Source organism: Ammospiza nelsoni, chromosome 7, assembly GCF_027579445.1.
Source record: "Ammospiza nelsoni isolate bAmmNel1 chromosome 7, bAmmNel1.pri, whole genome shotgun sequence".
Taxonomy (NCBI): domain Eukaryota; kingdom Metazoa; phylum Chordata; class Aves; order Passeriformes; family Passerellidae; genus Ammospiza; species Ammospiza nelsoni.
Genome location: NC_080639.1, coordinates 21,563,204 through 21,590,661, shown reverse-complemented (window position 1 = coordinate 21,590,661; position 27,458 = coordinate 21,563,204). Strand labels below are relative to the sequence as shown.

Here is a 27,458-nt window from a genome sequence, read left to right as displayed (position 1 = left end):
CACCTCAGTTGATACAGCAACTGACATACATTATGATGTGCTGAGGTACAACAATTTCCTGAAGCTGAGTAACTTACACCTGGATGTGCCCAGAAGTAGCAGCAAAGTTGGTTGGCTCAGACACTTCAATGTCAGGAATAAAAGAGTATTTAAGAATGCATTTTAAACAAAGTGCTACTGGTAGTGGTTTCTCGTCATGAGTTTCTATCCTGAATGATGTAGGAATTATGTTTAAGACATATTAAAGTATAACCCTGAGTAGCTTTGAGAGAAGTCTTGGGAGAATTTCTTCTAGGATAGGAATGTACTAAAGTCACTAAAGTTAAAAACTACTTGAGCCCTGCTCTGACAGGTTTTTTTTTTGGTTTGGTTTTTTTTTTCTGGTTTTGATAACCCATTTTTCAGCAAGCTGAAAAGAAAATAGGACAGCTAAAGAGAATAATCTAAGTGGGATAATCAGGAGACAGGAAAGAAGTCTGACTTGCTCTGCCTAGGAACACCAACACTCAAGATAGACTGTTACAGTCTTTAAATACACTCTAGATACAAACACCACAGAGGGAAAGGCTACCAATTTTTAAGATGCAGGATTGGAACCCCTGAGAAAGACATAGGAATGATACAGTTTGAAATGCTGACAGGTTCCTAACAATCAGAACAGCACAAGAAGCTTTAAAGTGGAGCTACTGGAGCAGGCAAGCTCTGAGATCCTCTCTATTGCAGAAGGGGTTTATATCAGGGAGCCTAAAACTGGAAGAATGTGGTGCTTATAGACAGGTTCTTGCACACTCCCTTTGCAGTCAGAGGTACACCAAGATTTATATGGAATTTTCTTGGTTGGAAAACAAACTTATATAATGCTACAAGATTTTACATTTTATTAGGAAACAGAGGTTCAACATTTCCTTTATATTAAGTATATGAAAATCAACTGTACAATTTTCTATTAATTCTCTCCCTTAAATTCTAGAGTTATTTACATGATCTATTTGTTCCTCATTCCAAAACAAGGATTATTAAAAATCACATTATAAGAAATCAATTCTTAAAGAAGGAGATAGAAGTATCTGCAGCTACAGTCCTACTTTATGTGATCAAACCTGTCAGTTCAAAAGCAGGAGAGCTACAAAAAGTTAACTCATGAAATCTTGAATAATTTATCTTTTTGAAGCAGAGAGAAAGGGAGAAAATACAGCTGACAACCTGAGGAAAATACATCTTACTAATTATCAGAGGATAAAAACAATAAAAAATAGGAGAGGAAAAAATACTGCGAGATATTTTTTTATATAAAACATAGGAAGAAAACAATCCACTTATCCATATAAAAAGGTTTTTGCACAAGAAAATTCTAGAAATGCTTTTAGAGGGATCTTTTATCTATTGTAAGTTTCTGCTGAGGAAACAGCAATTAAAAACACATTCATAATTTAAAGATTTGTATTGTATTGATTGAGAAATTAACACTGCATTTATTTGCATAGTGTCTGTTTCAGGAAACAATGCATTTCCTGGTTTAGTAGCTACACAAATCAAACTCTGCTTAAGATGGACTTAATGTAGCATCGGAGCCAATATTTAAATTTTTAATTTGATTTTGCAGAATACAGCAGTATATTGATTTTACAGTATCCTAAGCTACATGAGTCAGGGTTGACAGTCAGATTTCCAAAAATGCTCTGATACTTATATCTGAAGGCCAGTAAATATCCAAAAGGTGTTAAAACCTTTTCTTTCACTTATTGCAGGCACATTTCCTTCCAAATCATGAATGTAAAACCCCAACAAACTTACCAGATTTCCAACTGCAAGTACATTTTCGAATTCTTGGGTCATTGGATAATGCTCCATAGCCATAAAGAGTGTATTTAAAACAATGCAAATTGTAATGGCCAGGTCAACAAATGGGTCCATTACCACTAAGTTGACGATATGCTTGACTTTTAACCAATGTGGACTGCAGTCCCAGATCAAGAAAATATTTGCAAATTTATACCAACATGGTGGGCATTTTTGTCTCGATTCTTCAAGTTCTGTGGGGAAAAGAAAGTTTATATTTGTAACTACGTGATTTCTCTAACATTCCTCATTCAAATATGAATCATACCAGTCAAGTTTTCAGTCTGCAGTGGTACTGATCAACCTCCTTTAAAACCCCATTCCACAGGGCTTTTAAGGAAAGCCTTTAAAAATTCTTATTGAATATATTTGCTATGTTCAAAGTTTATCTGTCAAGCACAACTTCTTTTTATTACAATCACTATGCCCATCAGCATCAATTTATGCATCGGTTTGTATTTTGCATTTAATTTTTCCTTGATTACACTTCAGCTTGTTTCTCCCACCTACTGTTCAATTATGTAAATATTTTTATTCTGAAATTTGTACCATTTAAGTGAAAATGATCATTCCGAATTCAAGGAAAAAAAAACATTTTGATCACCTAGAGTAGCTTTGCAGAATGACTGAACAAATATAACTGCAAAAATGCTTATATATTTTAACAAGAGTTGCATATGTTTGAAAAACGTTCAATGTTTTGTTTGGTGTCCAATAATACATTTTTAATTAATATGCATAAGTACCCACTCAGTTATGACCATGCACATGAGTTAGATGATGACTCAACAATGAGATAAAATGCTTCCTTATATAATAACTTTAATGCTTAGTTATGTAATAACCCTAATAAATACAGAGCTTTGATTTTACTAATAAATATGTCAGTTTGTTGGATGTTATCTGTACTTAAGCTATTTTAAATCTGTTTTCAAGTTGCAACTCAAACTTTTAGAAATCTATGGGAAAAACAGTATTAAATATTAAGCTATGCTTAGCACACACCTTCCACAGTGTTTGTGAGGATGCTCGCAATACTCATGGCTCTTTCCCTTAAAGCTGGATCTTCCAGGAAGTCCATAGAAACGTGAAAAGAACCTGATATTCTCTTCCTCATTTCTGGTTCTGTCGTGGTGCCCTATACAGAGAATGACAGTAGATGAGACCACGTTGAAGAAACAACCAAATAAGCAAACACGACATAAGCCTGTTAGTAATGTCTTAGCTTGGACTCGTGCTCCGTGCACTTCATATTTTATCATGTCGGACTTTTATTACTTTTTACTTCCATGTAAATAATCCTGGAATTCCATTAGGTCACAAGTACCTACGGTTCAAGATTGACAGAGAGTTTATTTACTCAATTTTTGCTTTTTTTTTCTTTAAGATATGAAGAGTCTTAAAACATTTAAGCAAATTTAAACAAGTGGAAAAGGATTGAGTTCAAAATATTGCACAAAATTTCCCAAACTGTATTTTTTTTTCCTTGCTTCTGCTGACAGTATATTCTGGGGTTTGCAACATAATAGTCTTTTCTCCTAATCGAACTGTGGCAAGTAAGAAAAGTCTGACTTCCTCATGCTTCCTCATGCTAGTATTTTTTAGCAGTCTCAGTGGACAAATTTGAACTAAACAAGAAATTTTTGGAGACATTTTCTCTTACCTTTGTATGGTAAGAGAATGGCAGCAATATGTACTGCCAATATGTTCACACAGCCATTTGCATTTTTAGAAATATGTATTGAACTTTGATCTTCCAATGAACTATTTGTTGTCTATTCTACAGTACTCCACCAAAAATGGATGGAAAATATATAGGAATGAGAAATAAATGGTAGTAAGGAATTGACAACTTCCTTACATTTTTAACCAGGCTGATAAGGAAGAGTGATATCAAAATTAACAAATAATGCTAATTTTGATAGTGGTAATACAGCATCATATTGATTGCAGTTATATAACATTTTTGTGTAATATTTTCCATTGTATATCAACTACGATAGCTAAATGGACCTTTAGATCAGCTAAAGGAAAGTATGGCACAGTAATAGAGTGAAGCATAGCATTTTTATGAATGTGTAAGTTATTATTCTATGACTTGGAAACTGTGACTTGCATTTGTTAGTTATGTGAATTTTTGTAAGTAAATGCTTAGCTTGCAAACCTATCTTAGTTGTTTTAATTACTAAGAGTTTACAAGATGCAGGAGCATTCATAGCTTGACCAACCAGGAAGCATTGCCAAGGGTTCCATTCTGTAGAAAACACTGGCTGGTGCAGTAAGAAAAGGCCACCATGCCTGAGCTATTTAAAACTTTCTTACATTGTCATCAGTAGCTGGTTTATCTATTATCACCTCTGGCAGAAGCTGTCCAACAGGCGATGTAGGAACAGATGGTCCACCAACCAGGGAAACCACCCCATTGCAATCCACGGTGCTGTGCATCTTCCCATTCACTGGAAACACTGCCAGCATCCTGGATGACCTACTGGCCTGGCTGATGTTGCTGTTGCGCCGTTCTCCGTGCCTGCGCGGCACAAAGAGAGAATCTCTTCTGCTGTCGTTGTCTTCAAAAGTGCTGTGCTCATCATCAGCAAAGTCATTTTCTGACCCCACATCCTTTGCTCGACCTCTGAAGCTGAAAAGACTTGTTCTGCTGTTGCGCCTTGGGGAAAACAGCGAGCCACGAATGCTCAGCAAAGACTGCAGGCAAATAAAATATGTGATTGTTAGCTGAAATCCTCAACCTTAACACTGTTATTAGATTAGCATTAGGTTTCTTTTTTTCTTAAATAACAGTACCAAAGCTACATGCTGCTGTGAAATTTTTGCATGTATTTCATTAGACATATATTTTGCAGATAGAAGTATCACTGTTCAGGGATACTTAAGACAAAACCAGTGCTGAACACTCCTTTTTCAGTTGAAGTTGCCAAATAGATTAGTTGCATAATTCCCACTGAGAAAAAAAAGAAGTCAATACATGCACTCTGTTTCATGTATGAGGCATCTTGCCCATAGTGAACAAACATTGGCTCAAACATCATCGAAACAAGAAAAATGTGAGGCTATCATAACAGAAAAATACAGTAGCATTTTAACAGGTAATATATAATCATGCTAAAAGGAACCCTACATAATCAGGGAATATTTTATTATTATTTTAAATAATCCCATTAAAAGAACAGAGATATGAGGTTACATGAGGTAATTCTGAGGGGTTTTTTTACAAGGCAATCTAGCAGCTAGAGCACTTCCTCTCAAGCCCTAGCAACAGTAATATAAAGTATCAATATTTCCTTTGTTTATGCAGTAGAATCATATTACTGTACTTTAGGAAGACTAAAAGAGTTTTGCAACAGCCTATGATACTTTAAATACATGTTTTTACTAAAAAAACCCAAAACTATAGGCAATACCTGATGTGGAGAAGAATACTTCTTTTCATATGTCAGTCTATTGCCTTCAATAGACAATCGGAAACCTTTCCTTCTTATGCTGTCTTCTGATTCAGACTTGTGAAATTCATCTTCATCTTTTTCCTCTCCTCCAGACTGTTCTTTCTGTTTCCTTTTTTTCCTTCTATTTCTCCTCTCTTTTGCACTCTTTGAGCTCAATTTTGATGCATCTGAGGAGCTTTCTGAGAGCCCTCCTGCTTCTCCTCCAGCACTGGGCTCCCTGGACTCTGCAGATGCTGTTACTGCTGCTGCTGCCACTGCTGCTGCCTGCCATGATGCAGAAGGAATTGAGCAAACCATGATCTAATGTTTTCCTTTCTTTAATTTACTTATATGTAATTTCTACTGCAAAAGTCCCAGTTCCCTTTCTATATGGTATCCTTTCCCTAGGTTTTTCTTCTAATTATTATTAACCAGTTGACTCAAGATATATGTTGGTCATAGACTTCTCCCATCCTTCATGAGTAAATTTTAAATGCAGAAATCTACCAGACTGCATTAATGGCCCTAGACTAGAAAAACATAGTGAATATCCTAGACCCAGTTTTGAATATTCCTTCTTGATGGCCGAATCATTCACAATATCCTTCTTTGGGGCAGAATAGAAAACCTCTGAGCTAACTCAGTCATGGAAAGACCAACAGGGTGCTTTATATTTCCAGTTTTGGAAAGCAGAAGTTGACTATCTCTAGTAAACTCACATCCTTACAGTTCTGCATTACTACACCATAAATGATACCTGTGCTGCTTCTTGTTGCTTCTTCAGTTGTTCCAGCATCTGTTGAAATTCTGCCTCCTTCTGCTCTGCTTCTTCCAAGGTTGCCTGGTTCTGTTCTTCATAGGCCATGGCCACCACAGCCAGGATCAGGTTTATCAGATAGAAAGAGCCCAGAAAAATCACCAGAACAAAAAATATCATGTATGTCTTCCCAGCAGCACGAAGAGTCTGGAAATAATACATTTATAAGCAAGTATATGTTAACAGTTCTGTTTTTCATACTGTTAAAATTCAAATAGATTCTGGTCCTTTTGCATCATTGATACAAACATATTTGATCTATTTTTCATTAAAAAAATTTCTCACCAATTGATAAAGGTTCTCCCAGAAGTCCTGAGTCATTAGCCGAAACAGTGACAAGAAAGCCCAGCTGAAGGTGTCAAAACTTGTGTAGCCATAATTGGGGTTTCTGCCAGCTTTCACACAGGTATATCCTTCTGGGCACTGCCTACAAAGACAAACTGGACATTACCTATTTAATAATATTTTAATATTATCACCTGGATGTTAGTATACTCATTTGTGCAGCCAGAACTGCAAAATAACATGTTTTGCCAGGTTTTGTCATCAGATATTGTTCTTTCTTTACTTTTCAACCAGGCAGGAGCTACACTGATACTAAATTACTCATTGATCATGCAAGCATTCAGTTTACCTGAGCAGTTCACTGAGCTATGATGAAGAATACAGATCTTATGCCCAGTATAAAAGCCTTCCTTATGTGAAAGGATGTGGTCACTCAAAATAAGCCCCACTCAAACTGCACATCTAGGGAATGTGGATCTAATTTCTACACAGTGCAATAATATGATGAAATTCATTCTTACCCAGCATCAGAGCTATTTCCACAAAGCAGAGCATCATTTTGCCCTTCCAGAAAATAAAAATGACCTGTTTCAAAAAGAATTTAAAAAATTATAAAATTCAAACCATAGCCATTATCTCTAAAAGTTTTAAGGTGATTTCTGACCCAATTTTAAACAAGCAGTGCTATTTTCTCAGCAGGACAATAGCTTTAGAGTAAATTAATTATGAATTTCACTAAGCACTATCACTCACAGCACTCACTGTTAAAATGCCAAAAATTCTAAAGTAAAAATTCTGTCAAATGCTTCTGGATGTGGATTCTCTCTTCTGTCTGATCACTGAGCTAAACAATCCTTTTCTAAATAATGTACAATTGTTTATTAGAATAATTACAATCTATCTAAAAATATGTTCTCATGATTTCTTCAAATCGTCCTGATCAGTATTTCCAGGGGTTTCAGTTTGTTGCTCACGAGCCCTTGTGACAGTTATCAAATATGTAAACCCTGCAAAATCCCACCCAGCTGCCAGTGGCTCTGACGGCCATGGGTATGCGCACACTGCAGTTGTGGCTCATTGACTGTATGAAGGCCCTGGCAGACACCTAAATTTAACTCAGGCATAATTACTGCTGCAGCCACAACTTTTTAAGTAAGATTTAAGGAGTACAAAATTATTGAACACCTTAGTAAAATAAATTGGTTAAGTTCCACCAAATCACCCTGTAATCAGTCATCCCAATGTCTGTACAGCAATGCCATAGTTAAAAGACATTTTAGATGGTTTAAATACCTAAGACATTGACCTATCTATTCTTAGAAGAACAAAGAGATGAGAAAAACTTTGTGCTTATTAAGATTCATCTTGACTGTATCCTTGAGAAGTGTTTTTCTTTTCCCCTTCAAAGCTGATACCTACAGTCTTGATTGCTAAAGTCTTCATTTTTGGAAGAATTATCATAGGACAAGCTTCTCCTGTAATAACAATCTCCCACTTGGACACAGGCAGAAGGATGTTGTTTATACAGGGCCTGACCATGTGCCTCAATGCTGATAGAATCCAAAATATTGCCTCAGGTTGTCTGTAAGGACAGGACAGGGACAGTGGTGATGTTCCTCTGAGCACCTCCCTAGCTCCAACACTTCTGAATCACAGCAGCCTCAGGATCAAGGTGGCACCTTTTTTGGCTTCTTGACACCATTTAAACCTCATGTTGGATTTCTTTTCCATTTAACTGTCCTGTTAGATTCCCTTAAAATGATATCCTTTGAAAATGAGTGCAGCTGAGTTTCAGCTTGATTCTGCCTGTGCTGCCCAGGCCAGGCTACTACAGGCACTAAGGAATTCTGAGTCTGAGGAGGTGTCACAAGCTGCTGGCTCAGCACATATTGATTTGCTGCAGAAGGGAAACAGTACCTGGGCCAGCCTCATCACTCCTTCCTGTGAGCAAAATTCACCATTTGGAAAAAGGAGTCTTTAAGCTGTAAGTAGACCTTGTTCTAACACTTTGCAAAGAACTCATTTTCAATGTCTAATGATGTATCCACATCTCACAGGGAACAATCCCCTGTGCTGTGCCAGTTGCACAGCCCTGTGTGTGGCTGCTGTCGCTCTGGGCTGGTGTGCATTGCAGAGCTGTAAACAGAAAGCTGACAGGATGCTGGACACAGCTGACCCTTAGGAAGCAAATTTTATTCTGCCTTATGTCAGCTAATCATGATTAAAACATGCTGGAACGTAGCAGCTTGTTGGGAAGAATTCAAACCTGCCTTGACGTGGTTTAAATGGAGCAGCCAGTCCTGATCAGCACTGCAGCAGCTGAGCCGAACTGCTGCAGCAGCTCTGCATCCAGGTTCTGTGCTTCAGACAAGATGTGCCCTGCAAGGCTGCTGCTCCTGCCAGCTCCACAGAAACCAGAGCCACAAAGGCTTTCTCTGAGTGCTCTGATACACTTGGGCAAGTGCTCAAAATATTATCACAATAGGAAAATTTTTATAACACACAAGCTGAGCAGTATAAGCATGTAAACCAAAGCGGAGTGAAAAATCCCTCATTACAGTTTGGCTCCTGTTTAATTGGTTGGGAAATGGGAAAAGCTCCCTGGTAGGTGAGCACCTAACTTAAAGCAAGATTAAAGCTGTTTGAGTAAGCATAGGGTATAATATGAGAAAAACAGAGAATAAGTGTTATTTCGTGAAATAGATTGTGAGATGCTTTTTCTCAGAAAAAAAAATTGCTTCTGGAAAGAAACCTCAGCTTATCTGGAGCTAATTTTATCAGAATTCTTACCCTGGAAAAAGAAAAAGGGGGGCAGGGCAAGAAAGTGCCTGACTCATTAATGACAGGAATGCTTATGTAAAGACCCTCTAAATGGTGTCTCCAAAAATGAGCTCACTGGTAAAACTGGGGCTTACATGCCTTTTTCTGCATAGTATACACAAATAATGGCATCATAACTTCCACAATTCCTACAAAAGATACTGCCATTGCACTGCTCTGAACTGCAGGTGAAGAACAGCTTATTGCCCTGTGAAGCAGCTGCTTTTTGCATCCTATCTGCCCACTCACATGCAAAAAGAGAGCAGGAAGTTGTGAGAAGATAATTTTTCTCTTTGAAACTGCTGGTAAGCAAGGACAACCTTATTAAATTCATAATAAGACTTGTAATTTAATTATAAATTTCATAATACATATGAAATTCTGTAAATATACCAGAGGCAGATGCAGTCATTCAATAAAGTACTTCCTGGAACAAATTCAATTGAGCTTTATTTTCAGGGGGCTTCAAGTCTTCTTTAAATCAAATGAAATCAGAACTTAAGTTTATAAATTCTTTGTTAAAAAGTCAGGAAATTAAGTTTGGCCTCGAAGTCTAGGCCTTAATTAGGAGACTGCTTAGACTGTCATACCCCATAGCATGGGATCTCCATGAATTCACATGTTCAAGTAAATTGAGTTTCACAGAAAGATTGGTTTAAGAAATTCAAATTACAATCCATCATAGTCATTGATTAGCTGTGTGATCACAGTTAGAAGCTGTCTCACTTCTATTCAAAATTTGTCTAGCTTTGACTTGCAGCTGTTGAACCTGTTATATCTCTGCCTGCTAGATCAAAGATATGTCTACGATGAAAATTCTGTTCCCCATGGATTTTTTTTTAACTGTGATCAAATCACCCCTTAAACCTTCTCTTTGATATGCTAAGTAGGCTGAGCTCCTGGTCTATCTTGGTATAAAGCATGTTTTCCAACCCTTTAATCATTCTGCTCTTTTTTGAACTTCCTCCATTTTTTTCAACTTTCTATCTAAATTGAACTTTATATAGTATTCCAGTAGCAACTGCAGTAATGCTAAATACAGGGGTAATTCTGTCTTCCTGGTCAATAATTTATTTATGTGAACAGGATATTATTTAGCTTTTTGGCTGCAGACTTTTAGCCTTAATTAGTCAGTCCTGGCTGCCCTGGAGTGCCTTAGGTGCCTCAGCCTCTATATTGTTCCAATTGCACTTTTCTATCCTACCTTTCAGTTTCTCTGCAGCCTTACAAATAAGCTGCTGTGGCAGTGTTTTCCAGAGCCTCTGTAGCACTATTTCTCCTGTGTCCTCATGTTGTTCTTCATGTCACTTTTATTCTCTTGACATGACACTTGCAAACACACTACTACCACAGCAGGTGCTCACAGGAAGGAATTGTCTCTGGTGTGAGATTCATCTCTTTTTCTCCTCCTTTTTTCTATTCTTTGCTTGTGGCTTTATATTAAGTGACCTAATAATATGAATGTACAAGCTTAAAAACCAGGCAGCCGTGCAGCACCCACTCTGATCAAAGGGCACTCCAATTAGTGCTAATAGCACTGTAAGAAGGAGCAAGCTGTAGGGAAATTGAGGAGATGATAATAAAAATCACAGAGGTGCTGTGGGAAAAGTGTTGTGGTCACTGCTGCACTGGAAAGGATACCCAAGTGAGGAGACTCACCTGGAGACCCCAAGACTTCTCTTTGCAGCTGGTCTCTGTAATACCTTTTCCTTTTCTATCTCTCCCCTTTAGTTCTTAATTTACATCTACAGTCTCTACAAACCTGTCTCACGACATGAACTGTGAGCGTTGAATTTTAAGACTTTTCTGTCTCAGGGGAGATGAGAATTTGGCAGCTGGAGTTGACAAAAAGAGCTATTCCAAGTAGCAAGACCATGTTCCTTGCTCCCTCTTCCCTGCAGGCCTTTAGAGCAGACGTATGAGAGAGAAAATATTCCTCTGACTCTGTCTTAACAAAATGTATTGTTTCTTCCCCTCCTTCCTTCTAAGAACTGGGTCAGCCACAAACCACTTCAGTGAGAATTCTGCAGACAATACTTACTTTCATCTTCAATGTACCCCTTCCAGTCAAACGGAGCCACTGTTGAATTAAGCAATGTACCATTTTCACCTATGGTGCTGTTTAGCTGGGAAGTAATATTTGTTTCCAAAGTAAAATTTTCTGGAGGCCACTGCAGGCATTTATTCCTCAGGTTGCCCATGAACAGCTGCAGCCCTATCAGTGCAAATACACTCAGACAAAACACAGTCAGGATCATCACATCCGAGAGCTTCTTCACAGACTGAATCAGGGCTCCTACAATCGTCTTCAGACCTGCAAATGGAAAGGAGTTTTTATTCTGATGTTGGAAACTTTTTCAAAGCACAAAATTTAAAATGTCTCCCAGAAAAGTATAGATTTCATGCAGAAGCCCAAATACATGATTGTAATGTCTGTGAAACAACATTTTTGTGAGGAGCTTTTTCACTTGTGAAAATGAATAAACAGCTGAAATTTATGTCCACTTGAAACTGTGAATGGAATGAGTTGCATATATTTCAAAACAAGTTGTTTCAATGATAAAACAAGCAATTTATTTTTTATTCATGCTGTACACTGATCTCACGTAAACATCTTCTTTCTTTTCATTTTTCAATACGTCTTGCTCCAAACCTTTACTACTATCAGTTTTATAACATACTAGATTTAGAAGACAGTAGTAAAAAGCCTGTTCAACAATAAATAGGATTCAAATTTAATGCTATAAAACTGGAAATGGTTTGGAAAATTGTAGCTTTTTAAGATAATAAATCCCCCATGCAACACCCATGCTATTCTTTATTATCTTATTCCTTCATCTTCTTTGTAAGTCAACATTTCAAACAGTTTTATTTTTCAGACACAGATATTCACAAAAAATACCACATAACATCATGTAGGTAGGATACACATGGGTAAGAAAACTTTAGGGTTACTACTACTCATTGAATGTGGAGAAGAAAGCTTGACGTCATACAATGCAAACCACACACACTGTGTACTGCAATGTCTCATGCAAGAATCTGTTAAACTCAAAGGCTGATTTCAAAAGGAAAGTGCTCATTTTCAAAAGCAATGAATCAGAGATTTCAGTGAATCCTGATATCTTCTGATTCCTGCTTTTTTTGTAGAAAGAAATAAGACATATTTAAAAAATATGAATTCTGTTTCATTGAATTAAAGTCAGCCTCAGTGTTTAACCTCGCTCTCACCTGGAATGACTGATATTGTTTTCAAAGCTCGGAGAACTCTGAATGTTCTCAACGCTGAGACATTGCCCAGGTCCACAAACTCTGTCACATATCTGTAATAGGGGAGTTCACACACAAACACAATGACAGGATAAAAAGGAACAGTTGGGAGGTAAAAGGGGCCTAACACCTTACACCAGTTACTTCTTACCTGGAATTACAGAAATAGTTTTCAAAGCTCTCAATACTCTGAAAGTTCGAAGAGCTGAAACATTGCCTAGGTTTACAAATTCTGTTACATACCTGTAGGATTAAATCACAGTTATTCAGAATTTAGGCAGAGTTTATGCTACTTACTTGGGTCTTTCATCAAGACCGCTTTGGCGTTTTTAGCAAAAACTTAAACAGCAACAGTCAGAGGTTTACCTTTCACTGCAGTTTGCCTTGCATTAATATACTTTCAGAGCCTTCAGCTAAATTAAATGTCTCTGAAGTGAATCGCACTGATTTTACTTTGAAAGCCTAAAATTTATCTAGACTAGATTGGTAAGTTTGGAGAATGAAGTCAAAGGGAAGCTCCTTTTCTGCTCAGAAAAAAAAAAAAGCAGGACATGAAATTAGCCTCTCTAATACTAGCTGTGCTAATGGCTTCTGCAGTATTTATGTTAACATCAAAATACGCATTTTTGAAAGTGAAAATTGTTTTAGACAAAAATAAGTCCATAAAAGAATTTCCATTTAACAAAATTGGTATGTATTGATACTAATTTCATGCCCTTTTGCCCTTCTCTTTCCAAGAAAAAGCAAAAAACAAGAACTTACGCAAAGGTAATGACAGTGAAATCAAGCCAGTTCCACGGATCGCGAAGAAAAGTAAAATCTTCTAAGCAAAATCCCCTTGCAATGATTTTTATTAGTGACTCAAATGTGTAAATGCCAGTGAAAGTATACCTGAAAAATATAAGAAAATTTAATCAAAATCAGTAGCAATATTTTACATTGGTATTATGACAGAAATGTGATGATCAAATGAGTTTTTTATTTCACAGGCAGATAAAAAAATACAGTAAATAAGCAATTTCTTCTGAAATGCATTATATTAATCGGAGAGACTTGTGTATTTTCATGCATTAGTTATGCTGTTGAAGTACAGCAGTCCTGATCTTGTACATAAATAAAAAGAAATAAATCCATCAAATAAATAACAGGATAAAACTTATAGGTGACATTCAGTTTAAAAGTATGCACTACTAGGTCATTAACTGTTAAGTGAGAAACCATGAGCATAAGTTACTGGATTCTGAGTCACCAACAAGTAAAACACCTGGTATTGGCTCTAAAGAGGGAAGGATGCAAGCTTGCACTGAATTCTCATTCTCACTTTAGTAATACCTTTTCTTGTATGCTGCTCTTAACGGACGTGAACATTGAAGTGCCCATGGTTCTCCAACTTATGCAATGGTGTAAGGAAGGGTAAAAACAATGGGTAGGTGCTAAAACATGGAGAAAACTAGTGGAATCTCAGTAGAATACTCTCTGTAAACTGTTTGCATGGTTTTTCTACCCAATTGTTCTACTAGAATGAGATTCAAATAATTATTCAACATTTGTGCATAGTTCAGAGAGGAAATACTCATAGTGCCTCATGACAGCTCCTGCTAGCACATCTTGCTCTGCAGTTACTGGGATGGTAACTCCTAGAGAAACAAAGATATTTATTGAAATAATTTGCAACTTACTCTACATTCTTTGTCCAGTCTGGAGGGTTACTCATGGTCATAAATACGCAGTTGGTCAAAATAGTGCACATGATAAGCATGCTGAATAATGTAGGTAGAGTTAAGGAAAACACAGTAGCTATTCACACAATATCACATCAGTCATGGCTTAGGTAGAGTAAAATACTGCCACTTACACAAAACTTTTAGGCTTTGGTAAACACCGACATACACTTTGCTTAACTTGTATTTTTCACTTTAGTACATTAGACTTTAATACTGGTCTCGATTTGTTGACACTGATGTTGCTTTGGTGGTGTCTTGATGTTTTCTTTTCAGCTGGTCCTGAAAGGAGATGGCCCTCACACCCTGGGAGTGACATGAGTTGAGCAACTGCCAAAACCAAAATAACTTGCAGGAATATGCAGTTTGCCTTTAGTACTTGGCATGACTGAATAAGTGGTAGTAGTCTTTCACTTCTACAGGCTTGGTACTAAAGAGCTGGCATATGCAAGGGGAAAAAAGTTTCCTCTGTTTACCCAGAGTCAAAACTGAGCTGAGTCAGTACCCAGCAAAGCCAGTCTGTTAAAAACACAGAATAAAACATAGAATAAAGTTTTTAATTGCTGAAGTGAGTGCATTCCATGTTTCCCTAACACCAGCTTAATGCTTCAATCAGTGAAACAGAAATCCACAGAGAGCTCAGAGATTAACATGAATAGTTTTCTAGTATTACTTTTGATCTCTCAAAATCCAGCAAAATCAGTGTATCTGTTTCTAATAATGCTATAACTTGAAAATGCTTCAATCATTGCATGAATTGCTTGAAAAGCACAGAAAACTGCTGAAGATTAGAATGGAATTAATTTTTATTTGATGTTCCAGCAAGGAACATTTAGGTATTCTGGGACTATGAAACCCAGACTAACAGCTCAGAGGGTCTGGTTCTAGGGAGGTGGAATAATCCACTTGGGCTTCATGCTATTCAATGCAATGTTCTCTGTCCACCAGATCACTGCCTTTTCAGACAGTGCAGTTCTTCCCTTTTTTGTGGCAATAACCTCAATTCAAGCATTTGGAAATACTGAAGTAACAAAACTAGACAAAAACCTGTCTCAAAATGGCCACATGATGGCAGCAAAAAATAAGCGCTGTTACACATTTAGACCAAATGGTTAACTTATTTTTCCTCTAATCATCTCTCTAAATTATTTATTCCTTAAAACTCCTTGCATCACCATATCTGGCAAAGAAAAGTTTAAACTAAAGAAAGCTCTTTACAGAGAATCCATTTTGAATCCAAGTTGGAGATGCATGGCTGCAGTTTCAGTCACCTCATGAAAGAGTTAGAGAAGTGCAATGTGCTCTTAGGAGAGCTGAGGCTTTAGCCCTGTGCAGCGCGCTGTGTGCTTACAGCTCAGTGCCATGGTACCACTCACAACAAGGGCCACAGGTAGGTCCTTGCACATTGCTCTCTCTTTACAAAACCTGCCTCATCTGGGAGCCAAAAGTCACCAAAGTGCTGTTCCCTCTGAAAGGGAGCAGATGCTCCTTAAGGGCTAAAATACTTTGAAACACAGACTGACCATTTCTCTTATGGGAATCTCAAATGTAACTGACACATTCATTGTCTGTGCATCTCTCCTGTCCTATCCCACATTTTGAGTGATTGATTTACAAGCTCAATATTCCCTTAATTTACTATTTTTTATTCTATAACAATTCAACTATACTCATAGACAATAAAAAATTATCTATGATGACTTCTTCATGGATTTGTACTGCCTTTTCCCATGCAGAGGCACCACACAATCTCAAGCTGATCAATTACAGGAGCAGCTGAAATCTCTCATCAACTGTGTGGACTGATGGAAGATGAAACAATTGGGAAAAAACCAAATATTGCCAACTGGTTTCACAGATACTGTCTGGCAGTCAGGCCACACTGAGGAATACTGTAATTTAGGCTTCCAGAGCCTTGCACAGGAGCACTTACACATTTTCTCTAGAGCACCTCCCCAATTCTTTCTAATAGAAATCTCTAACACTCTGCAGCTCCAACCACTGCCACCTCCCTTTTTTTGGCTGCTCAACACTCTACTTATTCTCACCTTTTCATTCTTTCCTATTACTTGCCAAAGCCTGGCCATCTCCCATCACTCTTGTGCTGCCTCCTCAGCTCCATGTTCTACCTTAAGTCTAGTCAGGCAGGCAAAAGAGACGAGGGGAAAAAAAAAAAAAAGCAGACTACCAGGAGATGAGATGAGTCAGCAGAGAGAAACTCATGCTGTTACCAGTTTCTGCATTCAGTAGTGGCAGTGAGAATGATTGCAGGGAAATCTGGGAGCACTGGAAAGAGACACACTCAGTTTCTCTGCAGGGCAGCAACATCTGCTCACGTGTCTGGGCACATGTGATCAGAGCACCCTGTACAGAGGTTCAGAGAATTTGGAGGACAGACAGGTGAAGGTTTTCTAACCAATGTGCTGGTTTCATTGTGCTCAACACTTGTCTTCAATCACTCTGGAAGTTAAAGGCATATTTCTGTTACAAAGGCCAAAATACCAAACACCTGCCACAAAATGTGGAGGAAATAGAGTTTCCCTATAAAAATCAGAGGATTATTAAAAATAATAATCAATTTCACCCCTAATTTTTTTTTGTGTAGGTAGCGAATCTTGTATAAACAGCTGAGATTTGATCTGTAAAAAGGAATGTATTTAATGGTTCTTAGTTAAAAGCTTTAATATTTGCAGTGTTTGTACTATAATGAATAATATTTAGAAAATAGAAAATTAGAGAACCTGCACATCTATTCCTAACTTTTAGATTAAATAAAACCAATCCTATGCCTATATCTAAGATAAAAATTGCTCCTGCAATTGTAAGAAGAAATCAGTCCATATACTGAAAGAAAACCTCTTAGTATGACAGAGTTAAATTACATGATCAGTTCATAGATGGAAGGAAAAATACTGAAATTACATATTGGCTATTGGAATTTCTTTTGTTCTTACTGTCATCAAGACCAGCTGGATACTCTTTAAAGACAATTAGCAGAAACTTAAAACCAAGACCAAACTCACAACCAATATGGCAGTGAAAAGCATTGCCCACAACTCAGCCAGGTGCAATGTTGAAAGGTATTTCAAACCAGTGTCATGTGAAGGGATGAGCATCCATTGGAGGCTGCAATCTGACAGAATTTGGCTCTGTTTTCTCACCATCACCACCACTGTGTCTGTAGGCCTCTGTCAGCTCCCTTAGCTACTGTCCCCAAATGCTCCCTAGCTCCTCTCCAGCCTGACACCTTCCCCTTCTCTCACACTGCTTTATCTTCCCAGGAGCTCAGAGAAAAAGGTGTTCTGAGCCAGCAACCATCAGCCTTGTTTCTTACTTCTTCCAAAGACTTAGAAAATTCTGCCAGCAGTCTCTCCTAATAAGGCTTCTGCCTTTCACTACTTGTTCAATGTTAAAAGTCTTACTGTCACACTGAAATTTTCAATTGATAACTACATTTCTCAGTCCTGAGGTTCTGCAAAAAAACCAACTGCACCAAAACATCACCCACTAGAAATTCCCATCATCCTGTTGGGACCATCAGGCAGCACTCCCCCATGTCAGTCTAAAACTTTACCTTGTGCACCATCCCATCAGTCATGGATCCCCAGTCTGTCCACCATCTGCATGTACAGATGCTTTGCAAACTGCCTACAGGAATGCTGCCTGTGCTTTCTGGCAGTGCATTAAATTTGGCAGAGGCTTATGGTGCAGCTGGGAGGGTTTGGGAATGTGAGAACCAACGTGCACAAGCCAGGCTTCAGGCACACTGCTGCAGCAGACTGGAGAGCTGATCTTGAGGATGGCCCCAGAAGGACTCTGAACCTTTATTTATGATGAAATCATTATCTGTTTTCTTCATTTCATTTTGAGAAACCACTAAAAAAGGATATGAATGTACCAAAATTTTAATAGCTATTTTCCTAAGAGGGTTGAAGGGTGTTAAAATGTACAGGGCAGAGGTGGCACTGAATCGGAAGATTGCCTTCCCTTTATTCAATACTATAAAGGTCTGAAAAAGAGAAAGAAAAGACATTTTATCAGAGTTTATTCACTGTAGATTCTCATTTAAAAACTGTTGCAAGTAAGCAATCACCAAAATTGTAACTTTTTGAATAGATAATACAAAATCATTAATAATTTCTCAAATAAAAATTATTTCCAGTACTTACCTGATGAATGCAATAAATTCAATTCATTAATGTTTTTGTGTTGATTCTTCAACACGAACTCAATAAAGTAATATTCTTTCCATGTGTTTCTTGTAAATAAAGATGCATAAATTATTAACTGAAATAGTAATTTTATTTATGTTTTCCCCCAGAAAACTCTCCCTGTTTGAAATAGCACAAGCAGGGTGTGGTGGTGCATTTCACCCTACTTGTGGGCTTTATTTAGTCTTACTAACTAGAAATCCTTCTGGAAACTGGTTTATTAGACTATCCACTTGTTTAATTTTGGGGGTTTTGTGCTAAGGAGAGAGGGAAATAGCAGTAACATATACAGCCATATTTAGGTAGGTCTCTGAGTACTGGAAATCTGAATATACCTTACTGGAGGAGAGCAAGAGACAATCTCAAATGATCCTTTTGCACAATTGTGGTTTCCAGCTGTGAAAATTTCCCAGAAAACACATTCTTTTAAAATTTAACTTTTAATATGTATAGAGCTAATCAAATTTAGAGAAACTTAGAGGCATTCAAGCCTTACTTCAGAGAATTTTAGAAGATTGTCTCAAAATGTCTCAAATAGATCCATGAGCCGAAGAGAAACAGATGAGAGCAAACCCTGCAAACACTGCTGTGCTCCTCTGCAGGATATGATGGCTGCACCTGCACTAACACTACAGCACACAAAATGGGGGCTGTTGGGCTCTTTTGTGTCACTAAGGTGCTCTTCAACTGCAAGATCAATCAGAAGAGAATGAAAATCAGTGCAGAAGGAAGGAAGGTTCAGTAACTCAGATGAAATCTGCATCCAGCAAAAGGGACGATGCAAGAATAATAACCTAAATTCAAATGAAATTAAAGGAAAATTTCTAAAATGTCTTTTTTCATTTTTTGCTTTTTCCATTATCAGAATTGTATATTTTGCACATAAGCTATGAGAAAGCCTCCCTGATTTTTGTAAGTTGCTGATGAAATGAGGTGTAAGCTAGAATTCCAGTGGAAGTGTGGGCAAGGGTATGTTGGCTTCATCTGGTGTCCATGACATCAAGTATTGCTTCAAGACTGCAAGCAGTGAACTACATGACTGTTTCCAGGAAGGCTGGCAGACAGGGAATATGCCAGGGAGGGTCAGGGAGGACAATGCTTCAGTCTGCTGAGATTTGGAAAGTTTAGAATGCATGGACTGTGAAGTACAGATACAAATGTCTAGAAGCACACAGGAAGTGGAGAGAGATGTGGAGATGGGGCTTTACTGAATGCAGAGGAGAAGCAAGGATTAAACTGTGAGGAAAAGCTGCTCCAGTCCCAGTGGCTTCTTCCCTGAGCTGTTCCCCCATCACAGCTCTACACAGAACACCTTCTCCTACAAACCAACCCCCAGGAGTAAGGGACACTACCAGGCAGACTTTACTCTGTCTTGAGTACAAACTCAAGATGTGTAGGAATGTATCAGATATGTATATGATTTCCCACTTCTGCACAGAAATGGAGAAACTGCACGTGAAGCTGAGGACAGCCTGAGCTAATGTTTCCAAATTACACATCCAGTCTGGGCTCACAGGTACCAGCCTGCAGATGACCTGACCTTACATGAAGCTTCCATTTCAACTGCTGAAGCAACCAACCAGATGAATGACATTTTGGAACAGTGTTTTAAAGCCTCACACCCCAAGGGGGAAGGTGAATTTCCTCTGCCAGGTCTGTCCCCAGCCCCCAGGACTCACATCTCAGACGCCTCCAACTCATGCTCTTTTTTGTAGTTATGAGGTAGTTGACAAAATGCATTAAAAATGACACTTCCTACTAACTCTGTATTTAAGACTACTGTACCTTCATTTAGTCAACCTACATTTTTAAAAAAATCTTTGAACACAAGCATATTAAACATACATCTATTTTCTAACATGCCTTATGGAAAATAACAGCACGCTGGCACAGTTCCAGTTTCAGTTGGAAGCTGCTGCTATTTTAGCTGTTCTACTTTCTGCTGCCCTGCATAAGCTGAACCAACAAGACATAAATTCCCTACCTCAGTTTTAATTTTTCACTGAAAGCATCTTTCTGACTTGGGCTTTCGGAATGACTTTGTTGGTTCTCTAACTTCTAGTCTTAAATATGAATTAGAACTGTACTTTATTTCTGAAGGAGAATTTTCATTAAAAAGTACAGGTAAGAGCTGATATGTCCTATGTAAGCTCCCTGCTATGCCTGCTAAATCTCACTCCACTCAACCCAGATGAAAGCCAATGTGTAGGCAGTGTGGATGAACATGAAGAATTGTACCCGAAGCTGTCAGGACAAAGTAGACATACACTAAGAAAAGCTAGATAAATTCTAAATAAATTGTAACATGAATATCCTTTTATATTAAGGATTATGTATAGATTTCAGGCCTTATGTTTTACTCATTTTTATAAAGGCACAAAACTGACTCACACTCAAAGTGTTGGAGTGTGAATATAAATTCAGAGTTCCCTGAAAGCAAGTCCCTGATTTTCTGCTTTTGCATCCATTTCCTAAAACCCAATCCATCTTCTGCCATATTGAAATAAAGCCAGAAACGGAATTCTTAGCAGGGCAAAGGAGGAGGAGGAGTGTTTTGAGAAGATGTAGCTAAGAGAGAAGAGTCAACACTGAATAAAGATAAGGTCTCTGAGTACCTCTTGGGATAAGGAGTTCCCAAAACCTTATTTCTCCTCTCCTTCCTCCTAGTTAGCTTTAAATGTAGTTTCTGGAAGGCTAGATTTAGTGCACTTTCTGCTACCCCACTGCATTTCCACCTACTGAAAGACAGGAGCAGATACAACACTGAGCTGGGTCCTCAGCGTCTCTGGAAAAGCTCCTTCAGCAGCTAGAATAGGACACTTATGGCATATGAGAAGTTTGCATTTCTTGGGTTTGTGGTTATCTTTTGAAACAATGTTTTCTGCAAGTCCTTTTTTGCTTGGCTAGAACTTTTCACTTAAAAATATTTCACAACTATGAAAATATCCAAAATCACTAGTGCATTCAGCTTCACTGGTGTAATTATTGAAGCAATTACACACAATCTTTTTGGGTTTTTTGCAGCCCAAGATTTATCTGGGAAACCCAGGAGTTAGTGATTTGATGAGATCAGGGACTGATATCGAATGCCAGGAGAAAAGGAGGCATCTTTGCTGACAGACATCATTCAGATCCTTCTGGCAAGAGGCAGGGCATAGAGTGCCAATAAACAATGTTATATCACTATCACAGCAGGAGGAAAGTGAAATTTTACCCACTTTAGTTCCACCAATTCTCTCCCTCCTCTTTAATGTAGCAGCCTAGGTTCAGAGGAAAAGAGCCAGCCCTGCAAGTGTGAAATCAAGTGGACCAGGCTTTGATTCATGCCCGCAGGTCAGCATCTTAGGGGATTCCAGCTGCTCTGTTCTCCACAGACAATGCAGTGAGCATCGCTGATCCTCTGTGATGGCAGCCTGAGCATGAGCAGGCACTGTTGGACTGGGAACACACAGATTTGCACTCACACAGAGGCAGAACACAAAACATGAGTGAACTTCCTGTTCACTTTGAATCAATTTTGGATTTAAAAAAAAAAAAAAGAAAAAAGACCATTGCAACCCTTTAGGATGCTAAATCTCACAGTTCTAAAGACCAGCATTATTGGCCAACACAGTCAGCAGCATTTCAGTATAATGAAATCATAAGTATAGGAGAACATTATTCTATTCTTTTACAATAAAATAATCATGTTGCAAGGGTACAGCTGCTGGCTTTCAGGCTACCTGTGATACAGTGTAAATCAAAAATACTATAAAGTGTGTAAACCTGCTGTAATGGGCTGTCCTACTGTCAAACAGCTGTTATCAATATTTTTGTTTTCCTTTCAACTTCAGATCAGCATTGAGTACAGATATGTCCTCTTTCATGGTAGGTTTTACATAGAAGCACACTCACAAAAACATAAAACTATTATACCTATTTGGGTTTTCTTCTCTTAAATTTTTTTTTATTTTAAATTTTCATCTCAAGCCTACCTCAGGCACAAATTAGGGCTCTCAAACCAGCTCAAAATATGTATTTTTTTCTGTCTTATTCTCTATTAAACTGCATGAAATCATGGCACACACAAACCTTTAGCTTAGAAAAAGCAGTCCCAATGGACCATAAAACACTCTAGATGATATTTAAACATTCACTGCATGAAAAATACAGTGATCTTGATCAATCTTGGTATAAAGAATAGGGGAAAAAAGAAAAAAGCAAGAGAGATGCAATATTTGCATATAAGGCAAATGATGGATGATTTAATTAATGACCCAAGTTTATAATAAAAATATTCCTAAAATTCCTATACAGCTTTTCCAAATAAACAGTGACCAGTGCTGTGAGCAACCATTTGAGTTCTCTATTTGAAAGTTTGGAAGTCAAATTTTCATATAGTTTCTGTCAACAAATCAGCGATAGTTTATGCACAGATCTCAATAGAGCTCTGAGAAAAATAGTGGCATCTGGTGATCCTCTACACTTGCCCTAACCCTTTTTGCAAATAAGCCTTTTCCTTTATTCTGGTGTTTTTCATTAGATCCATGGCATTTTAGATAGATGCTTCACCAGGGAGAAACATAACATCTCTAATGATTGTGCAGCAGCTGTCCCACTGTCACTTTGGAGAGGGTGTGCTGATGGACTTCTTGGCTTAACAAGATGGAATTCAGAGAGGGGTAAAGAAGAAGCTGAAATGTTAAACATTACAGAGATAAATACATCGAGCATTCCTGAGCATCCTCCTAGGGATGTTTACTCCTGCTACAAGATTTCTCAAATTCTGAGACTTGCAGGAGCATCAACTGCAAGTAGTTTCAAAATACAAGTGAAACAAGACATAAGTATTTCCAGAATTCACATAGAGCTAGATAATAAAATTTAGAAAATAGATATTTTAAAGGAAAATGACAGGTGAAAATTTGAAATAGATGTTGATTTTCTGTCAGGAACGTCTATTTTCCTCTTACTGAAGGAAGAAAAAACAGAGAGAACTGAAGCAGTTGAGAAATTTTTGCCTTGTCTTAGACTGACAGGGCTGTTTCTATTTTTGTCCTGCAGAAGATTAGAGCACGAGCATAGAGAGAATGTGTGGACTTCAGCAGAAAGAGGAGAATCCCATAGGGGATGTGTTTGGACCATACATATTTAGTGTGCAAATAAAAAAGATTCTTCTTTTCAAATAGTACAGAAACTTGACTGAATATGCTCAGCTGTTTTCTCTCCATTTTTTGCAATTCTATCACAAGACCTGGCTGATTTAGTAAGTTTTTGTGAAAAGGGACTGAAAGGGTCTTCCATTCCCAAGGGCTTGAGAGGCATATCTATCATGTATCTGTTTTCACTGTCAGAAACATAAGAGAGATTGATTTGGCTATAAAGGTCCAGGATGAGCTGTGGGCAGGTAGGGATAAAATTATATGGCATACTGTATCATAAACAGACACAATTAGTGCAGAACTCTACAAGGCCTGCTTTTATAGAAACACATCTTTTATCTTCGTAAAAGTGGAACTGTGATTTAAAGATAAATCTTCATATGCTGTGAATGGCAGATAAAGGCTCTTGCAGAGGCACCAGATAATAGAGATAAAAATATTGTTCTTTCACTCAGTATTTTCTCTCTTGTCAAAATAGGACTCATAAATCACATGAAATTTAGCAAGCTGAGACACTTAGAAAACAGTAGTTTGTGAAAGTCAAAATAACTCGTATGTTAATATTGACAGTTTTTACAATCATAGAATCCAGTAATTAAATTATCACCCAATCTAACTATAGCTATAGAGCATGAACTTTTTCTGCTGCTTAAAGGCTGTGCAGCAGGACCATTCTGAAAGGATTCCAGGCCTGCCCAAGGCCAGTTTCACTAAAACTTTAAAATCAGTTTTTATACTTTTTTTTTTACATCCACTGCTTATCTGTTTGTTTTCCTATTGATTCCATAAATTTCCTAAGCATTTGCTACCAAAGCAGATTTCTGCGAACAAAATGTTCTATGCATCAGTTCACACTGTCAGTTTTAAATCTGAAGAACCTTAGAGAATTTTGGTGTACTTTGTATGAATGTATGTTCATTTTAAGAAGCTCACAAAATATATATGTATTACATATCCACATGTTTGCATAGGTGTTATATATTGCTTGTAACCTAAGATCCCATATTATGCTTCAACTTTGATGTAAGTGTTCCTTTGATATCAAGTCAGTTATCTCAAGGAAATAAATTTTGAGATAAATTAAAAGGAAAGGGTGAAAAGCTAGTAACCATTAAGGCAAATGGCTGAAAATTAACAAACTGATTTAACAAGCTCTATGATCCACTCCATAAAAACAAAATGAGCATGAAACACACTGCAAACACTGGCACATGAACAGCATTGATATTAGACTCACTTTTTTATTGATGTAATATGGGTCCATGTCTTCCAAGGGCTCAGACACCATTCCTGGAGGTATGTCACCATATATAAAGGGGAGTGTTTTTCCTGCCTCCAAGTCACTGTTTGGTTTTGGCCCATTTTCATCATCGTCTTTGCGATCTGGTTTGGGGTTCTTGGCTTTTTCTGCAGCAATGCGCTGTTCAATAGCTGCAAGAGACTCTCTAGTGAAGAATTGGAAGCTGTCTGGTCCTGGTGGTACAAGCACTGACTGCTCCATCTTTTCATCCTGCACATTTTAATTACCATTTATTCTTCTGCATAGGAAAATACTAAAAGAAAGCAGAAAATAAAATTCAAATAAACATGCTGAAATCACGAAGTAAGAAAGATGTAGTAGTTATTTCAAGTGCAATTGTTTTTGCTATGTTGAATTGTTAAAATACACAATTTGAAAATTATGTAAACAAAGACAAAGTAAGCAGTTTAGTCGGTGATTTGGTATTTGTAAGAAGCACTTTTGTTGTTCTTACACTAGTTATTGGAACTGTAAAAATTTCTGAGCTCCAGGAGTGTGCTAGTCTTTTACTCCAAATAAGGGAAAGTATGATAGCTAAGAATAATCAAATACATTCTTTCCTCATAACTCTAGTTATATTATGATCACACTCCTCTGGACTCAATCAGGATTACATTGGTAACTATAAATAGAACAGTTCAACAGAGCTAACACAGAAAATTTCACTGAGATCAGCAAAAGTATCAGAAAACAAGCACTGTAAAACCAAAACTTCCATTTTAAAAAAATCAAGTCTGTATTTTATGAAGTATTAAAGAAATTATTCCAAATAAATTTTTGTATGGGAAATTATTTTAACTATGAAGAAGAGCAATTGCTGAATATTATTTCAGATTAGCTGTTACTGTGTTTGGTTCTTTATAAAATAGTTGTAACTAGAAAATTCTGGAAGTATTTTAGTATACATATTTATTCATACACTGCAATTGCAAACATAAACCTGTTGGGAAGAAAAACAAAAAAAAAAAAAAGGAAAAAGGAATTCTTGTTAAGACTACAGATTTGACATCTTCCATGCTGCTGAATAAATTTCTGATGACACCACAAGACATACAAATGAAATGCATATTTGGGCTCATAGTGGTGCATATTTCCCTCATGTCTGACTGACTTTCAAACAATCAAGGTGCAAGTTTCTCTCTGTAAAAAAATTAAAGTGAGCTGATCTCACACCAAACACTAAGTATTCACCCATGTAGACACTCATGTCAAAACCAGTTCTGTACATCTTCACTTCTTTCCTAGGGAAAAGGAATTATACTGTTCTGTCCCCATTGGGGGGAAGGGGGAGGATATAAGAAAATGTACCTCAGCTAAAAGGGATTTTAAATCCTGCATTTCTCCACAAAGAGAGTATCCTCTAGACAGTCCTCAGCTCCCTATGTCATGGTTCTGTTTACTTCTGTGAATTGCCCCTTTGGTCACTTAACTATTGAATTTATAAACTCACTATTTGTACACTCTGATACTGGTTCTTAATGTTCAACCACACCTTGTGGGTACTGGGAAAGAAGGAGAAAAAACTATTAGCCACATCATTGGATTTTCTGATCTCAAACTGATCACCACGATTTGGAAGATAGATCCTGTGCTGTTATCCCAATGTTATGGGGACACAGCTGTCGGTGGGTACCCTTTGCTCTGTGGGCTTCAGGTAGATACAGAGACCCAAGAAAGACAATCAAGCCTTCTTCTCTGCTCTACTTATTTGGCAAAAGAAGGGGCTAAGACCTCTCCTCTCTCCTCTCCCTCTCCTCCTGGTCTCCACAGACATGCCTGCCTTTCCCTCTCCTCCTCCTCCTCGTGAGGCCAGGAGGGAATTTTCCTGTTTGCCATTTCCCTCTAATCCCTCATTCCCGGTCCAAGGCAGCGCTCGGCGCTCCCTGCCTGGCACACCGAGCCCGAGGGTCCGGGGGCAGTGGGTGAAGGTGCTGGACACAGCAAGGGCGATCCCGTGTGCTGCGAGGGAACGGGCAGCCAGTGAGCAGTCAGCAAAGATGAGACCTGAAACCACAGGGTGCTGTGTCAGGATCACCTTTTAGCTCACTGAGTGTCCCCACCTGGCATGCAGGACAAGGATTACCTCAGGATTTGCCTGCAGGTGCACAGAAACAAAATGCTTTGCAGCCATTATTTATGTTGCAAAAACATTTGATTCAGCTGCTGTGTTTATAGACCAAGTTTAAAATCAGCAAGTGCTGTGGGCTTTTCTAATAATATGTGTATTTCTTTATATAGAAAGGAACTCTACATTATTTTCTATAATTAAGCCTAGAATGTTCTCTGGTCTGTCAAATGTACATGGAGCTAGGTAGCAACACCTTTAGATGTAACTAAATCTAAGTAGGCTGTACTTAACATCTTTCAGGAGGCTTTATGAAGATTACCTACTTTTTATCCTCTACTTAACAGATTAGAGGATGATATCCCAGATACGTTTTCCCCTTCTTCATACATTTCAATGATTAAAAATCTTCAGAATTGCAAATAGAAATCTTATCTAAATTTAAAAGTCAATACTAAATACATAGAGACTTTACTACAGTCTTAATCCCAAATCACTTTCATTGCTTATATGGCAGTGCTTAACTACTAGGTTTGTATTTCATTTACT

At 37.8% G+C, this 27,458-nt stretch overlaps 1 protein-coding gene across 3 annotated transcripts in view; it reads right to left on the bottom strand.

The window, feature by feature from the left end:
- The window catches only part of LOC132075317 (sodium channel protein type 1 subunit alpha), an 88,581-nt gene that overhangs the window by 37,510 nt on the left and 23,613 nt on the right, over positions 1–27,458 (bottom strand). Inside the window, exons 2-14 of one of the 3 annotated variants that reach the window (XM_059475620.1) lie at positions 24,782–25,097; positions 18,083–18,201; positions 14,151–14,240; positions 13,234–13,362; positions 12,433–12,524; positions 11,243–11,515; positions 6,903–6,966; positions 6,382–6,523; positions 6,037–6,243; positions 5,259–5,564; positions 4,162–4,542; positions 2,845–2,977; positions 1,795–2,033 (exon numbers count right to left, since the gene is read on the bottom strand). In XM_059475620.1, coding sequence (XP_059331603.1) covers positions 1,795–2,033; positions 2,845–2,977; positions 4,162–4,542; positions 5,259–5,564; positions 6,037–6,243; positions 6,382–6,523; positions 6,903–6,966; positions 11,243–11,515; positions 12,433–12,524; positions 13,234–13,362; positions 14,151–14,240; positions 18,083–18,201; positions 24,782–25,045 — 2,439 coding nt within the window. In that variant the 5' untranslated portion in view covers positions 25,046–25,097. Of the gene's footprint in view, positions 1–1,794; positions 2,034–2,844; positions 2,978–4,067; positions 4,543–5,258; positions 5,565–6,036; positions 6,244–6,381; positions 6,524–6,902; positions 6,967–11,242; positions 11,516–12,432; positions 12,525–12,622; positions 12,715–13,233; positions 13,363–14,150; positions 14,247–18,082; positions 18,202–24,781; positions 25,098–27,458 lie in introns of those variants that run through there. The other 2 variants (XM_059475617.1, XM_059475619.1) reach the window with 2 other exon arrangements.